Source organism: Magnolia sinica, chromosome 5 (genome assembly GCF_029962835.1).
Source record: "Magnolia sinica isolate HGM2019 chromosome 5, MsV1, whole genome shotgun sequence".
Lineage (NCBI taxonomy): Eukaryota > Viridiplantae > Streptophyta > Magnoliopsida > Magnoliales > Magnoliaceae > Magnolia > Magnolia sinica.
The window spans coordinates 87,962,193-87,980,949 of record NC_080577.1 but is presented as its reverse complement, the minus strand read 5'-3'; the positions used below and the strand labels follow the sequence as shown (position 1 = coordinate 87,980,949).

At 40.1% G+C, this 18,757-nt stretch overlaps 1 protein-coding gene across 7 annotated transcripts in view; it reads left to right on the top strand.

Moving 5' to 3' along the window:
* The window catches only part of LOC131246252 (TSL-kinase interacting protein 1-like), a 43,995-nt gene extending 25,770 nt beyond the window's left edge, over positions 1-18,225 (top strand). For 6 of the 7 annotated variants that reach the window (XM_058246187.1, XM_058246184.1, XM_058246183.1 and 3 more), the window contains 4 exons: positions 6,617-6,726; positions 17,077-17,161; positions 17,329-17,605; positions 17,681-18,225. In XM_058246187.1, the coding sequence (XP_058102170.1) occupies positions 6,617-6,726; positions 17,077-17,161; positions 17,329-17,605; positions 17,681-18,033 (825 nt within the window). In that variant the 3' untranslated portion in view covers positions 18,034-18,225. The remainder of the gene's footprint in view (positions 1-6,616; positions 6,727-17,076; positions 17,162-17,328; positions 17,606-17,680) is intronic. The other variant, XM_058246188.1, reaches the window with a different exon arrangement.
* Positions 18,226-18,757: the final 532 nt, after the last annotated feature.

Sequence of the window (18,757 nt, the reverse complement as noted above, 5' to 3'; positions counted from 1 at the left end):
TCTGTATTATTTTTCGTGTCAAGCCTTAAGACGATCTCGTCAAATGAATGGACGGTTTAGATATAACACATTCATCATGGGTGGGGCCCAAAAAACCTTGACACGTGTGCTACACTTCACAATTTGAGTCCCGCCTAATTCGGGCCCTTAAAAAATTGTACACGAGACATATATTAACTTAAAATTTACCAATTAAATTATGAACTGCAATTGCTAACTCACAATGCCAAAATCAAATTATTTGAATAGTTTTAATTGTTATTTTGTGGACTTATATTTTTTAAAATAGGGCCTTTTGATTTTTTTCATGATTCACTATCCAATAAATGTCCACCAATACATAAGTGGGATAATGGCAATAAATTGCATGAATTTGAGGCTAATTTGGGGCATAGATTGGTCCTCCAAGTCAGCTTGCAATTGGCAATGCCATCTACCTGAATTTAATTTCATTTTTTAAAAGAACTATTGGCAGAAAGATATTAAATTGTTAAGTATATAAATTAGATATTTAGAAAATTAAATATATAAATTTTGTAGTCAAATTTAGGTTACCTGGTTCAAAAATTAATCAGACAGTCCGATACAACTTCTCACCAAAGAGTAGACCGTTACACCACCATAAACATGTTCCAATTTATAAATGAATGTATATTTGGAATGCTTAAAATATTCTGGATTTAATCCATATGTTTTCATATTTTTTTGGCAAAAAAAAAAAATTTGCTTTGTTACGGGCCGTTACGCCCCTGTATCCGTATCGGTTTTGGAGGGCACCATTATGCCAACCGATACTGATACGGGATACCTTGATTGGAACCTCAACTTACCAGTGGGAAATGTGTGTCTCGTTTGTCGCAAATGATTCACATATTATCCTCAGAGGTAACTTGTGAATCAGTTTTGGCAATAGGAATATCCCATAGTTTATTTTTTCTTGGGACAAATTGGAAAGGCGATTTAGAAGTCTGATTGGTTGGGTTGGCTCCACTGAAGTGGAACAAAAGGTGCTTAGAGAATGCTTTCAATTTTTCTCTGAGCTTATGAGGAAATTAAGTATGGAGGTTGATATGAGCAATGAAACCTCTTGGGTGTTGAATCCTCTATGTTCCTTGTTGGCTTACCTTTATTCCCAATGATATGTAGGACCAAACTTCTAGGTTAAAAGTTTTGTTTGTAACTATTTGAAGAGAAGAAAACAACCAAGCTAGAGAGGGTGTGGTTAGGGTCAGGTTCCAATTGGCATTGGTTTACTAGTATTCAGACCTGACTAAGGGAAACAGGTTCAAGGCCTATTGGCTTAGACATGGGTACCATGTACAAGGTACGAATCCCAATGTGATTGGATTCGGGTACTTGTTGAGTCATGTTGGGTCTAGTTCAAGCATGAGCCTCAATTCTATGAGATCGAGAAGGATGTTGCCCGTGGAATTCAAGTTGGGTAGAAGAAATGGAGATGAGCCTCCAGAGTTGTATGTGATTGTTCTGTACCAATCAAACTGAATGGAAATTTTATAGGATGGCTATAAAACCGGCCATGCTTTATTGGACAAATTGTCGGGCAATTTAGGAATAACATGTTCGTAGAATGAGTATAGATGAAATGAGGATGTTGAGATGGATGAGTGCAAAGATGAGGAAGGATAAAATTAGAAATGAATGCATTCAAGGGAACATAGGAGTAGCACCATTAGGTGATAAGATTAGGGGAAGTAGACTTAGATGGGTTTAGTTGTGTGCTATAGAGACTCTAAATAGTTGATTCAAGTTGAAGACTTTAAAGGGCAAGGGGAAGGCCCAAAAGGGCATGGATGGGGGTAGTAAGCAAGAGTTGGTGACTTATGGTCTAACTGAAGGTGTAGCCCTTGATAGAGTGGAATGGTGGAACAAGATTCATGTAGTCAACCCTACTTAATTGGGTAAGGCTTAGATGATAATAATGTATATTTGGAATCAGGTCTAGAATTGTCTCTGGACTCGTTTGGGTCTGAGCTGAGTTTGGATTTGGATCCATAATAGAAACACGCCTTTTGTATGGGTTTTAAATAATAATATCTTTTTTGAGGGGTAACTATAAGCTTGTTAAGAAGAGGTGGAAGAAGCACTAAAAATAATAGAGCAACAAATCCTATGACGAGAGAGCATCTTTTCCATAACACCAAGAACCCACCCCAATTTTCTTCTATTTGAATTTGGCTGCAGCTAACGAAGACTTGTAAGCCTATGTTCCAGTTTAGGACTCTCCTAGTCGATTGGAAGATCTCTATCTGTGATTCTGATACATGTATCATGTTCTATTGTTGCACTCTTTCCAAATTGAATAAATATTATTAAGTAAAGGATAAAACTAAAAAAAAAGAGATCTGTATTTGGGTACTTGACCCAACCTGATTTATAACAGATCTGAATCCGTAGGCTGAGCCTCATCTGGTTATTAATTGGGCCTGAAATGTGAATTCAGACCAGATATTCCGGGTATCCATAGATCCAGATACCCATTGATAGCCTTATAGTCGTGACGTCTAACCTTTACTAGAAATTCATTCCTGGCTCTTGCTTCACATGTTTCTTGTTTTTGAATAAAGTAGTACTTTTTGGAAAGAAAACTAAAATATGAACTTAAAAATCTCCCACTACTTTCCTTATAGAACATGTTGAATGGTCACGAAGGAATCATGAAACTAGCGAATTCTCAAAACCTGCCTGCCAACTCAAAGATCTGTGTGGATCTGAAAAGAATCAAACCATTTCTCTCTTGCATTTCACCTTAAGACATCAGATCATCATCATCTTCATCTAAGAGTTATCCCTATCCTTGCTAATTGTGATCAGCTATGCAAATCCTGTTCTAGTATTCCACCCTAGCAAGGACCATGTCCTCAGTTAAATCATAAGTGTTAGTATTATAATCATATACTTTTTTTTTTTTCTTGAGAGATAAATGAAAATTTATTAAACGAACTGCCGAAAGACGGGGAAAGAATTCAACACGATGCTAGGACAAAAACAAAAAAGAAAGATTAGCAGAATTCACTGCTTTTACGTAAAGAGTCCATTCTGAAACAACAAATTTCACTAAACAAAAATCTCTTCAACAGAAGAACCCTTGTTTTGAAAACATCGACTGTTTCAATCTTTTCAGATAAATAAAAAAATTTCCATCATGACATGCCTCCAAATAGCTTCTCGAGATTTACCCATCGTGACTCTATGCTAAGCCTACAGAAGATGGTCTATAGACTTTGGCATCATTGAGAAGAATGAAGTGCTCCAAAAGCTTTACGAGCGAAGGGGCAATGGAATAAGAGATGATTGATCAATCGATGCCTCCCATATACATCAAACAAATGTTAGGTAGGATAATGGATCTCCTTTGGATGTTATTATGGTTAGCACTCTCTTCCTTCCCACAAGCCATACAAAAGCTACAATCCTCGGAGGGGCTCTATAAGACCAATGATGGAACGGAAAGAAAGGCGAAGAGGATGATTTAGATCAAACTATAAAGTGATCACATTGAGAAAACATCAGAACTATTGGCTTTCCAAAACATTGAATATTCTTCTTGGGGCGAAGGCATGACAGTCTTTGGATGATCGAGGAGGGTAAGGATATTCTCAAATTCTTCATCCCACTAATTTCTTTGACAAGGAGGTGACCAAAAAACATACCTTTCCTAGTACCAACGATCAATGAGGATGAAACATTCCGGGGCAATACTCAGAGACCCATGAAAAGATCTTGTAAAGGCTTGTCCCCGCACCATAAGTCCACTCAAAAACGATTTTGATTCCCTTTCCAGCGAGAGAAGGAGATTCCTTCACGAAACTTTTGCTCGGTGGAAACAATTGCCTTCCAGAAATGAGAGGCACGGTAGATAGAGGAAGATTTTATGCTCCAATCACCTGTATGAGTACCGTATTTGGAAACAAGGAGATCTCTCCCACCTTCGAACCAAACTTCCAGTGCCACTTTCCAAGAAGAGCTACATTCACAAGGCCCAAATCTTTCAAACCCGCTCATTAAATGGCTTGCAAACTTCTTCCCATTTGAGAAAATTAAACTTTCTATTTACCTTGGCTCCTTTCCATGAGAAGTCTCTTCTCAAATTATCAAGCCTATCTAACACTGATTTTGGGCATTTGAAAAGAGACATAAAATAGATTGGCATGTTAGAAAAAGTCGCTTTGATAAGAGTCAACCGCCCTCCCAAAGAACGATAATGACGCTTTTAAGAAGACAACTTCCTTTTAATTCTTTTGATGACCTTGTCCTATAAATGCTTAGCTGGCTTCCCAACGCAAAGGGCAGCCTGAATATACTAATTACTCTAAGAAAAAAAAGGATAATTTATTGCCCAAAAATCTCTGAAGGTATTTGTATTCTTTGGCTATATCACCATTATTCACCAAAAATGACTTCTTTGTTGTAGAGGCTACACTCTAGAATGACTACATGTTGAGAACTCTATAATAGTCGCTGAAATCCATATAGAACTTCCAAATGATCACTGAGATTCTTTCCCTTTCTTCCTTGGTGTACGCTTTGCTCTGCCCCTCAGTTGTGTCTATTCACCTCCAAATAAGTGGAGAGGCATGCATGTGCTGGTATGCATATGAAATTATGCGTCTCTTCCTATGATACATTACTTTTCTCCAATGCGAATATGCAAGAAGTTGATCATCTTCACAGGTTGATTAGATGTTTTAAAGCAATTTCTCTAGATTAATATAGAAAACACCAAAATCTTAGGTGTTCTGGTTGCAAAGAGGAAATAATTTCTTTGGGCAGTGGTTTTGCTTATAAGTTGTAAGGCCGCAACCTTCCATCTTCATGTCTTTTTTTGAAACAAACCTCTATCTTCATATCTTGGTCTCCTGTTTTGTATTTCAAAACCTTCGATTCATTTGTGGGACACTGTTATGGAAAGAGTTGAAGGAAGGCACTTCAGTTGGAAAGAAAGGGTGCGAATCACTCTCATTGTATCCATATTGACAAGTCTTATTATACGGCACTATTCTAGTGTCCGGTCAGTGCCATCCAAAGATTAGAAAGAGTTAAAAGGGTGTTTGTTTGGCATGGAGCACAACTCAAAAGAACACAAGTTTTATCTCACGTGTAGTAGAACAAAGTTTGGAAGCTAAAAGGTATGGATGGGGCATTGTTAAAATCACATAGACACATGAAGACATCAACATTGCACTTCTATGGAAATGGCTGTAGAACAGAGATGGAAGGAAATGGTTTATGGAAGAAAGTTGTTGTTTGAAAATACGGAAGCAGGCTAGGAGGATGATGCACTAAGTGTCATCTCAATTTAGGGCATCAGGGTTTTGGAAGGCACTTTCCAAAATCGAGGAGAACCTTTCTAAGGCAATTGTTGGGAAATTAAATGATGGGAATCATTTATGTTTTTTGGCAGATGTGTAATGTGATAGGGATCCTCACTCTGAGGTATTTCCTAGATTATTTCCATTGCATCGAATAAAGAATCCATGGTATCCCAAGTTTAATGTATGGGAAGTGGTAGGTTGTGGTCTCTTTTTAGAAGACCTCGAAGTGATAAAGAGGTTGAGGAATAGGCTTGTCTCATGGAAGTGCTAAATAGATATAGTCCATTTTTAGAAAAAAAAAAAGATGGGTGGCGGTGGTGTTTAGAATAAACGGGACTTTCTCCACAAGTTCTTTTATTTTGTGATGTTAGGTAGTGAGGAAGGCATATGATGGCTCTGGCGGGTCAAATATGACATTGGCAGGGTCATCCAAGGGTGATCACAATTGATTGGTTGGTGTGAAGGGACGAGATTCTTATCATTGACCATTTAAGAAGCAGAAATGTGATAATTCGCAAACTGTGCATCCTTTGTCTCCAGGGTAAGGCAAAGATCGAGCATCTATTTTTTGCATTTCGAGTTTGTCAGAGGTATCTAGGGGAGAATATTTGGTTTATTTAGGTTAGATTGGGAGATGCTTGCTTGTGTTCTAGGAATTTTATTATTATTATTTTTTTTTGTACATGGATTTTGATGGAGAAAAAGGAAAAAAAAGACCTGGTTTGCCTGGCTGATCTAAAGTCTGTGTGGAAGGAACGTAACACCGGAACTTTTTCTAACAATTCTATGCAGGGCAGTTATTTAAAGGTCTGGGAAGAATTTCAAGTCAGGCAATGGGGCTAAAATCTCATTCTGGATTATCCAGGGGGCAAATTGAGCAAATTGAGAAAGCTGGCCTTTCAGTCTTCTTGTTTTCCTCATTTTAAAACAAAATTAGTTGCCTTTCCAGAAAGAAACAACCATGTTGTGTTGTAGAGATGATCTGATTAGAACCATTCTGGAGTTGTCTTGACTTCAGCTCCTGGTTTACTACAACTGCTTAGTACTATATGTAGCTCTTTTAGTGAAAGAAAGTAGCCCCTTGTTTACTACTGTACTGCGTAGTATCAAATGCGACATCTTAGTGAAAGAAAGTGTCAGTTATGATGCCTATTCTCTTGTCAAAATGCTCATTTGCTTTATTTTCCTTTTTTTCCCTGTGATGTTCAGACATCTCTACATTGATTCTTTTCATGTCATAGAACTGATGATGATTTCTTCTTTTTGTTTCCTGTAATATGCAGGTCAGACATTATTACTACCGTCTCGTAAGACGCATGAACAAGCTGTTGGGTCCTGGATTTAGCCTCGATATTAAAAATACCAAAGATACTATTTCCGCAATGCTTCGCTGGTAATGATCAACTACTTATGACTTTTTTGTTTTTGGTTTTAAATTTTGCATATTTAGTACAGTTTTTTTTTTTTTTTTTTGTGAGGATTATCATTGAAGTTCTGCCAATGCATGTTAGGCATGTTTTTTCTTCATAGTTTTTATTCTACGCCTTAGAGTTTGATCCACTGTCAGAACCTGTGTTGGGGTACTGCCACTCCATGCATGTCGTGCAAGCTGATTTTTTCCTAGAATCATGCACGGTGCACCGTTTTATTTAAGTTTTTGTCTTTTCAAAGGACGAAATATGAAGTTCTGTACAAAAGAAGACAGCTAGGTTTTATATTTATTAATTGAAGACGACTAATATGATCTGCTGGACCTATCACAACCCTTCACCCCCTCTTCTTTCATATTTTTCATCCTTTGCAAGAATTGTTGTTGTAAAAATCTCCCATATGCCTAGGGAAAAGAACCATATTGATGCAGGACATGAAAATTAAATATGATATGCGAGATTTCAGGCTTAAGATCACGTTAGTTCAGAAACAATTACACAAATTCCATATCCCACATGAAAGTCCAAACATTCAATTAAGGGGAATCTATGCGGGTCCAGGCCTACACATGATAGGGCTGGATCAATAAAAATTATGAACCAAACAATACTCAAAGATAAGAAATAATCATCCACGCATGCATAGTAATCAGTCCCTAATCCAAGGGATTCAGAAATTCCAATTCGGGGAACCCTAGGGTAAGAAAATTGGCAAATAACTTAGGGAAAACTAAATCTAGGGCTAGGATTCATGAAAAATGGTTATGGAGGATAAAAGAGGAATAAAACCTGAGCCAAAAGACGATCCTGCGTGTGGAGAGCACCAATGGTCAGACGGACGTGCGTGTGATCTTGGCCGCATGTGTGTGGGGCCCACTATTTAGAAAAAGGCCACCTTGGCCCTGGTCGGCCAGTGATGCTCTCCAAAGCCGCCAAATCTCAGCTCGATCTGATGTACGGTTTGCGCGTTGTGATCTGCCGAAGTTTCAGCTCGCCTGCGGGTCAAAATCTGGAAACCTGCTGTAATGAAGAAATCTGATGCAACAAAAGGATGAATTCGAAGTACAGATGGTAGGGGAAGATGGAAAAAAAAAGATGATGGAGGATAGGGGTGAATCGGGATCGATGTGGCTTCGCACCACGGTAGTTAGTCCTTCGAAAAGGGAGGGCTTCGCACCCACTTTTGAATTCTTCCACAACTCACGAAGAGAGCAGAAAAATAAAGCAGGATTTTTTTTATTAACTTCAATGAATTAAAAGAACTACAAGGGGTGCCTATTTATAGGAAAAATCCTATACCCCAAAACTCGCACCATGTGTGCAACCTATTACTTGGCGATGAAGTAAACTAAAATAAAAATCAAACAGAGAAATCTAAAGCATTCACAATGTTCTAAATAATAACAATAAGCAAAACCTAAAATATGAAATCAATCCGACGAGTGAGCCACGATCATGAGATCCCATGATGGGCTTTTCTTGATTGTCGGGCCCAATCTTTTGAACCAAACTTCGTCTTCTAGGTAGGAGGCCCTCCCTAGACGTCGTCATCGAGACAGATCGATGGTGGGGCCCTCTTACTCCGTGCGTACGTGCGTAGGTGAGGAGGCGTGCGTGCACATATGCGCGAGATCTCCCCATCAATTCTCCTCGGCTGCGAAGATTTCGCCACTGGTGAAATAAAACTCCTGAACCACTCCAGGACGTCAAGATCAAGTCTCTGAAGCTCCTCCGCAGTGAGCCACGTGCTATCTGAAGCTGGGCTTGACTTCCACTTGATTAGGTACTTCTGAAATTTGCCGTCCGACGTTAAAACTGTCTGATGGTCCAGGATATCCTCTATTTTCTCTCTGGGTGTGTGAAGTTTAGGTATAGGAGGGAGTGACTGAGAAGAAATGTCAGGAAGAATAAGCATAGGAGGTTGAGGCTGAGAAAATAGGTTGAGACGGGTAGGTATGAGAGGTAGAGGCTGGGAAAATGGGTCGGGATGGGTAGGTATAAGACGTAGAGGCTGGGAAAATGGGCCGGGTAGGGTAGGTATAGGATGTAGAAGCTGATAAGATGGGTCAGGACAGGTACGTATGGGAGGTAGAGGCTGGAAAAATGGGTCGGGACGGATAGGTATGGGAGGTAGAGGTTGGAAAAATGGGTCGGGAGGGGTAGATATGGGACGTGGTAACCGGGAAGATGGGTCGGGATGGATAGGTATGAGAGGTAGAGGCTGGGAAAATGTGTCGGGAGGGGGCCATGGATCAATGGAAAGGTCTGATGAATCAAGATGGTTAGGCGAAATGCTAGACAATGCATCAATGGCCCTTTGAAATGCAACTAGATCCTCCACATTGAATGTGGAACTAATTCCCATGGAGGGTGGAAGATTTGCCACATACGCATTGAGATCGTTTCGTTTTATAATTTTGATGGGTCCAGCACTATGCGCGTGTAACTTACGAACGGCCCCCGGAGGATACCGCTTGGGCCTGATGCGGACTATCACAGTCCCTTACATTGAATTCTTTGAAACATTTATGCTGGTCTGAAGAAAATTTGTAATGTTCATTACTAGTAGTGATCTTCTGCCTGATTTCTTGATGCCATGAATGAATGTGATGCATAAAAGACTTTGCAGGCTCTGACGGCCTATGAGACAGTGACATAGGGACAAGATCAATAAGTTTCTCAAGTTTATAACCAGTAACGACTTCATAAGGACTGAGACTTGTGGACCTATCGACAGAACTATTAAACGCAAACTCGGCTGTAGGTATCACGATGTCCCATGATCTGGTGTGCTCTATATCCCTCCTAGGGGGAGACTCATCCGGTAGATCATTAGGAAAGACATCACGAAACTCATCTACTACCGGAATGGCCTCAGTGGGTAACTCTATACTAGCCTCTGGGGCACTCTCTCTAGCCACAAGGCCGTATGTCTTGTGCCACTCAAAATAGTGGTCTTGATGCCCCTGTTGGGGTGGGTGCACGGGTGCATGCCCATGACTGATTCCTTGGCCACCTCCATTCATTGGTCTATCCTCCTGGCCACCTGCCTGAGATTGGATATCTACCCCAATGATGGGCTTTGTCCTGGCGGAGGCCTTTAGTTGGCTAATGCGCGCATCAAATTGATCAAAGCGTTGGTCTATATATTGTTCATAGCACTTACCCAAATACTCGATTTGCTGAGACAACTTGTTCATTGACTCTAGCAGTTGCTCCATGTTTATTGTAGGGTGCAAGCCAAAACCATGACCTGTATGTGTGGGCATACACTGGCTAACTCAACCTAAGGACTTTCTATGACGACTATATGCGTCTAAAAACTAAATGACCCTACGAGACTCTATATGAAGGAGACTACACTGTTACGAAAATTCAGCTATATATATATATATATATCAAGGATTACGGTTTTCTAGCAGCTATATATGATGGACTGGATGCATGAATGACTCAAACAAACTAAACTCTAAATATGTGGTGAATTCTCCTACAAGAACCCTAGGCTTTGATACCAAATTTGATGCAGGACATGAAAATTAAATATGATATGCGAGATTTCAGGCTTAAGATTACATTAGTTCAGAAACAATTACACAAATTCCATATCTCACATGAAAGTCCAAACATTCAATTAAGGGGAATCTATGCGGGTCCAAGCCTACACATGATAGGGCTAGATCAATACAAATTATGAACCAAACAATACTCAAAGATAAGAAATAATCATCCACGCATGCATAGTAATCAGTCCCTAATCTAAGGGATTCAGAAATTCCAATTCGGGGAACCCTAGGGTAAGAAAATTGGCAAATAACTTAGGGAAAACGTAATCTAGGGCTAGGATTCATGAAAAATGGTTATGAAGGATAAAAGAGGAATAAAACCTGAGCCAAAAGACGATCCTGCGTGTGGAGAGCACCAATGGGCAGACAGACGTGCGTGTGATCCTGGCCGCATGTGTGTGGGGCCCACTATTTAGAAAAAGGCCACCTTGGCCCTGGTCGGCCAGTGATGCTTTCTAAAGCCCTCAAATCTCAGCTCGATCTGATGTACGGTTTGTGCGTGGTGCTCCGCCGAAGTTTAAGCTCCCCTGCGGGCCGAAATCCGGAAACCTGCTGTAATGAAGAAATTTGATGCAACAAAAGGACGAATTCGAAGTATGGATGGTGGGGGAAGATGGAAAAAAAAGATGGAGGATGGGGGTGAATCGGGATTGATGTGGCTTCGCACCACGGTAGTTAGTCCTTCGAAAAGGGAGGGCTTCGCACCCACTTTTGAATTCTTCCACAACTCACGAAGAGAGCAGAAAAATAAAGCAGGAATTTTTTTATTAACTTCAATGAATCAAAAGAACTACAAGGGGTGCCTATTTATAGGGAAAATCCTATACCCCAAAACTCGTACCATGTGTGCAACATATTACTTGACGATGAAGTAAACTAAAATAAAAATCAAACAGAGAAATCTAAAACGTTCACAATGTTCTAAATAATAACAATAAGCAAAACTTAAAATATGAAATCAATCCGACGAGTGGGCCACGATCATGAGATCTCGTGATGGGCTTTTCTTGATTATCGGGCCCAATCTTTTGAACCAAACTTCGTCTTCTAGGTAGGAGCCCCCCCTGGACGTTGTCATCGAGACAGATTGATAGTGGGGCCCTCCTACTCCGTGCGTACGTGCGTAGGTGAGGCGGCGTGCGTGCACGTATGCGCGAGATGTCCCCATCACATATGGCGAACTTTTTTCTTACTATGAAGTCATCCTTGATCATTTAACATTGGTTTGCATTGCTTTCCAATGTTATGTTGTCATTTTCTTTATTTTTTCCTTGTTAAAATTAGAGACATGAACATTTAGTTGTATATTTTATCTTTCATTGTCTGCCACAACTTGTTTTTGAAAGGCAATGGTGATTTTATTATGATGAAACCGAGAGGCTAATGGGGACATCATGCACACACCCCCTATACGCACGTATTCGAGGAGGAGGCAAGCCCCACTCTCGAATTGGATCGACGACGACATCTTTCGAGGGCCTCATAATTAGGGGGCTGCGTTATGGAGCATTGGAGTGGACCCAATCATTAAATAGATTCTTCCATCGGATCTCATGATTGTAGCCCACTACTTTAGATGATCTAGGATTTTGAGTTTTGACTATTTTTGTTATTAGAAACATTATGAACGGCTTTGATTGATTAGATTAATTATTTTATTTGCTTTAGCTTTAGCATTAGTGCGCACACATGGCGCAAGGGTAATTTTGTCTTTTTTTGGGTTTAGGGTTTTCTTATAAATATAGCAATCTCATGTAGGTATTGCAATGATATTTTATGAATAAAAATTCTTGCGTTTCTTTCTCTCTCTCTCTCTCTCTCTAGATTGAAGAATTGAATTGGGTATGAAGCCCTCCCTTCCTCGAAGGGTTAACTACCGTGGTGTGAAGCCACATCTGCTCCAAATCATCTCCACCTTCTTATGCACCACATCCATCACCCTTTACACCCCTTCCACCTTCAGATTCATCCACTTTCGTATCCAAATTTTCTCCTACAACAGTGCACAAATAGATTTTCAAATTTTGGCCCATCTGAGGGGCTGAAACTTTGGCGGAGTACTACGTACACGTCTTGCGATGGATTAACGCGAAACTTGGTATGGAGGTAGCCCATCCCTGGCCAATCCCAGCCTAGAAGTTGGTTTTCGACTTTATGGGCCCCATGCACGTGCGTCCAGGCCTATTTGCCGTCCAGCGTGCATGACTCATCCTAGGTTCTCTTTTTCCTCTATTTGCTAATCTTTTGGCTAAAAAAACTCCTTAATCCAAATCCCTAAGAGTTCCAATTCCCAATTATCCCCAATTTTCAAACCCTAGATTTTTTCCCAAATTGAAACTTAATGAATCTCTTGAGTAGGGAACAATCCTATGCAAGAATGGATGATCCTTACACTCCTTTGGGCATGTTTGGCATATAATTTTATTTGATCCAGCCTAAAGTTGTGTAGGCTTGGACCCCCATAGATTCCCCTTTTTGAATGTTTAATAGTATGTAGGATGTGGAATTTTGTGACTGTTTAAAATTGGTATAATCACAAGCTTGATTTCTTGCATTCCATATTTAATTTCATGTCCTGCATCAAAGGCCATCGAGCTAGAAGAAAACAAAGATGATGAGAAATCATCTTAGCAGAACAGGGTCGAGGAACCCCCGACTGCCCCCTCCTTGCGAATTGGTAGGTGTAAGGCACCCCCAAAAAGATAGGGGTCTTCTTTACAGTAAAGCCATACTAGTAGGGCAAAGGTTTGGCACCCCCTCTGGAGTCGTTTTTGTCCACCTTGATAGCTTTCTTTTGACTGTCGCAAGAACCGTGTCTAGAATGAACTAGAGTTTTGCCCACACATCAATGAAGGCCGAGATATAAGAAAGGAAGCTTGCCAGCCTGGTTGCCAGACCTATGAGCAAAAAGATTGTTGTTCTCATCCCTCGCCTGAAGTCCAGAACACACTCTTTGGAAGATCTGTTTTGAGGGCAAACATTGCATTGAATGACCTGACCACCTTATATTAGTTATCCACCTCTTGAGAATTTGCATCACTAAAGAGAATTGTATGTGGGAGATCTGGAGATCGTCATTATCCGTCACAAACCCTTTAGTTAATCCCTCCTTGTTTGTCTTTGTCAACATTCTGCTTAAAGCCTCTACTAGCATGATAAAGAGAAAGGGGGATAAAGTGTTCCCTTGATGTAAGCACCTTGCACTTGCAAAAAGACCTTTTAGGAGAGCCGTTTATCATCACTGAGTGGAATGTTGAACCTGCACACACCTAGATCCATTTCCTTCATCTCACCCCAAAACCAAGCCTTCTCAACATATAATTAAGGAAACCTCAATCTACATGATCATACTCCATTTCTATCTCACAAATGACTCCTGGGCCGTGCTTGCTGTATCTTGAGTTGATACATGAGTGCACGATGAGGGCCTTGCTAAGGATTTGCTCGCTAGAAACTGATGCCCCCTGGGACTGGAGGTCACACCTAATACCCTCAATCTTGATGCGAGGACTTCTCCAAGATTTTATATCGCCGCTAATTAGACTAATTGGCCTAAAATCTTTTGGACTTTCTGCACCTTCTTAGGTATAAGAACAATAAAAGAGGTGCCAGCATCCTTAAGATAATCTGCCCCTCTCATAGAATTCTGACATGAAGCTGAGAATATCATCTCTTGACTTCCTCCCAAAAAACTTGAAAGAAGATGATTAGATAGCCATCCTAGTGTGGTGCCTTGTTTCTTCCCAACACTTGAGCTGCCACTTCCATCTCATCCTTCCTTATCGGCCTTTCAGTCAATCTGCCTCATCTGCAAAGATACTATCAAAAGACAATTCTCAACCAATGGTGTTTCCAGTTTTTAGGTGCCAATAACTATGTAAAATTTCACTTCGCAAATTTCTATACAACCTTCAATTCTCCCCCCACTCACGACTAGGTTGTGAATACTATTTCTCCTTGCGCTTGCAAAATTGTGAAAAAAAAATCATCTATTCTTATCACCTTCTTTCAACCATGGACCTTTCAACTTTTGTCTCCATTTTATTCCATCTTCCTTCACTTTATCTTTTGATGTCAAGTTTCAATTTGAACCTTCTCATCTTCGCCTTATAACATATACTTCCTCCTTGTCAATTTCTTGAATTTTCTCTAGAACTACTGCTTTGGATTCTTTGACAATACTATCTCCCTATTCCACCGCTTTTTGGTTTTAGCCAAGTTTTACCATAAGACGATGTCCAGCCCAACTGTCAATGTTGAAAAATCCCACGGTTAATTCATCTTTGTCACAAAAGTCCTCTTCTAGCCACATTAACTCAATTATAAAGGAATTGCACTGTTAGAGTAATAGGATGGTGGTCAGAAACAGGTTGAGTGAGACCCTTTTGCACAACATTAGGATATTTCCCCTCCCAGTTCACTGTGATGAGAAACCTGTCAATTCTTATCACTAAGGGCATTGATTAGTTGTTAGACCAAGTAAATCTTTCCCATCCTAAGGGGAAATTGGTAAGTTCGTGGCTCTCCTCTCATTCATTGAATCCTCGAATGCTGCTATTGTTGTTCCAACTGCCAAATTTCTCTGAGGGAAATTGGATTGCATCCCACACATGGAAATCTCCATCTGCTATGCATGCTATTCAATTCTGTCTAGAAGCTTTGTGATACAGGACAATTAACCACTTTATCTAAAAGCTCGAATTGATAGAGCATGGCGAACCCCCCTCGTGGGCCCCACTTCACATGGGTTCTGCTTCACACGAGCCACCCGCCTCACACGAACCCCCCTGCAGTACTTTGCCTCGTATTTAATTCATTCAGTCGATACACCGATGTGAACACCCACCTACTTCAGTTGCTTGTTTCTGGAATAGTGCTGATACTTAGAAAGGAGCCTGCCCACCAATCCTCTTTTATCAGCTCTTCTAAATTTCAAATGATAACCATCCTCCTTACCCGATTGCATCAAGTTGAAGCCACTCGCATGTCCCCATACTGATTGAGCTACCCCTATCCATAGTCTGAACTTTAACTTCTTGTAGTCTGATAATCTGTCTTCTGATTCAGGTAAGCTTGCTTTACCTGAACCCTTTTTGGGTCAGCCTAGCCCCCTAAGATTCCATGAAAGAATTTTCACTGGGGTTCCCCTTTGATCACACTAGCCTCTTGTGAAAGTGCTTCTCTCTGCACTTATTCTTCTTACCTCCTTTCTCATAATTCACCAACAATGTAAGACCAAGAAGCTACCTCTTACATGTTTTGTTTGTTTGTTTCCTTCTTCTTCTTCCCCTCTCTCTCTGTTTTTTTATTTTTATTTTATTTATTTATTTATAAATCTTTCTGCTTTCCTGTTTTTCCTTTCCAAATGGGTCCTCTCTGCCTGCTATGGTCATCCTTTGCGCTCCCCTGTCTTTCTTTTAATTCGCCTACAATGTAAGACCAAGAAGCTTCCTCTACCCCCATCGTTTCCTTTTTTATTTTTATGCCTTTCTGTGTCCTTTACTTTGCCTTCTCTCCCCCAAAATTTAAAATAAAGCTTGGAAATCATTATTCCCGTCACCTAACATAATTCGACTAGTTTTCCAATCCAGAACATCAGAGGTCTCATGTCCTTGGTCGTGCATCGATCGTATCAGCTTGCACTTGAACTGACGCATCCTTTTCTCATCAAGTTGTTCTCTGATCCTCTTCCTCCTTTTGGGCCACGCCAAGTTCCCTTGTCTTCCCAATCTATAAGTCCTCAACTTATTCATTATAGGTCAATAGACAATTTGGATCTGGACTCGGTAGCAAATCATCATATGCATTGACAAACTCTCCAATTTGCCAGGTGAAGGGGATGGTTTGCACTGCCTGAAAAAGTGCAACTTCCACCTTTACTCAATCACTACATCTGCTCAACAATATAATTGGTCCGTCTGAAAAACCCTTTCCTTGCATCGTCTTCCCGACCTCTTCTTCCAACCCTAATTCAATCAGGACTTCAGGTTAGAAAATCTAAGAATGCGTATCCTGAACATGTAGAAACCCCATCTTGAATCCGGCGATTCTTTTACTTTGTTGGCAGAGATTTTTGGCCCAGCCACCGTTACTACCAAACTCCTAAGGAGGTCCTCCCTCATCTTCTGAGCTGCCTGTTTCTCGACTTAACTTCTTGAGTCCTGTCTGCTCCACACAAGCCATCATGTTTGTAGTTTTGCCGTCTTCCCTTCATAGATCTGGCCTTAGATATTTGTTGTTCTGCTTTGCCTTTGTTTCTACCTCCTCATCCTAGCTTCTTTCTTCAAGCCTACATTCCCGATGCAACCCATGACTTGCCTTGAGTCCTCGACCCTCGAGACTTGTAGTCCCTCACAAGTTTTAGCCGATTCTTGCTTCCTCCGTTGCTCCTAAACACTCGCCTATATTTGGTCATTTTCAGCTAAATCTCTCTTCCTCCAAATCTTCTGACATTTCCTACTCCAATTGTCTCCTCCTTAGCTCCATTACTGAGAAAAGCGAAGCCTCTGGCAGCACCAGAAACCCTGTTCCTTGGTATATGCCAATCCAGAATAATCCCCACTTTGAAGATTCTATGCAACTCTATGATCAATGCATTCTCATGAAGGTTTGGAACATGTAGAGTTATCAAATTCCTCCAATGATTTGTTGTTTATTTATTATTATTATTATTATTATTATTATTATTATTTTCCTGAATCCAGTTACCGTTCTAGCTTTACATCCAGTTTTTACAATGTTCTGCAGGTGGTCTTTGCTTGAAAAATATAGTTGCACTTCATCGAAGCTCCATTTAAAGCCTCGGAGGTTTAAGATATTCGTGAAGGCTTTGGTTAGTTTGATGTTTCTGCATTACCTTGATTTTGGTTCTGCTATAAAATTTGATCTCTTACTCATCACATAAGAAGAAAGAAAAAGGAAAAAAAAAATGATCTTTTGTTCATTTAATGGCAGACTAATATCAACCAAATGAATTAACTAGTTTTTCTTGCAATGAAGGAGAACCAACTTTTGAAGGATCGCAAGAAGACTCAGAAGAAACGACCTTCTCTGGGAGAAAATTGTTCATCAACACCTTCAACAGCTGTTCCACTTCTTAACAAAGCGGAGGGAAATGATGCACATGCAGTGAAACTGCTCATTGTTGATGGCCAGAACATTCAAAAGGTAGGATGTGGAAAAGCAGCTTCATTGAAGCGCAGTGCGGGTATGAATATCAGTTGCAACAAAAGTGACTTATCTTCTATGAAAACTTCAAGGCAACGACGGAGAACAGGTATTTTTTTTTTTTTTTTAAATGATCTTTTGTTCATTTAATTGCAGACTAATATCAACCAGATGAATTAACTAGTTTTTCTTGCAATGAAGGAGCACCGACTTTTGAAGGATTGCAAGAAGACTCAGAAGAAACAGACTCAGACTCAGAAGAAACAGACTCAGAAGAAACAGTCTCAGAAGAAACGACCTTCTCTGGGAGAAAATTGTTCATCAACACCTTCAACAGCTGTTCCACTTCTTAATAAAGCAGAGGGAAATGATGCACATGCAGTGAAACTGCTCATTGTTGATGGCCAGAACATTCAAAAGGTAGGATCTGGAAAAGCAGCTTCATTGAAGCACAGTGTGAGTATGAATATCAGTTGCAACAAAAGTGACTTATCTTCTATGAAAACTTCAAGGCAACGACGGAGAACAGGTATTTAAAAAAAAAAAAAACTTCTCCTCTATCAAATAATGATTCTAACATAGTGATGTATGTGGTTTTTCGTATGTGCACTTAGTTTTCTTTATTGTTTTCTAATGGCCTCATGTGAAATTTCATCAATATGCTATCTTATGTATCTTCATTTACTTGTCCTAAGAATCCATACAAGTGGACTCTTTGATTTTGTGTCATCAGCACTTCCAGCCTCTATTTTGTGTTTGTATATACTTCCATGTAGTCAATTGGTAAGACCGAATGTGGGAGATTGTCATCCTACCCATCAAGAAGCCACTAAACAACCCAATCTCCTGACCACAGTCTAACATTCTGCATAAAGATTTTGCTACTACCACGAAAAGGAGAGGGAAAAGCGGATCAAAATTTGGTAAGATATGACTGGCAAGTATCCCATCTTTAGTATGGCAACGACACATTCATGTTTCGTGAAGTCAAGAAAGATCGGGTGGTCAATCTTCCAATGGTAATCAGATGGCTTGAAATTGTCTCGGCTCAGAATGTCAATTTGCAGAAAAGTGAAATGTGAGTGAAGGAGCAACATATATCATTGAGAGATCAAATTAATTAAGGCAGTCTTTCAAATATGTTGGTGTACACCATGTTGCTGTTCAAATTCCCAGTCAGCATCATTCATCAAATTGAAAAGCTTCAAAGGGATTTTCTATCAAAAGGTACACAGGGGTAAAAAAATTCCTTTTAGTGGAA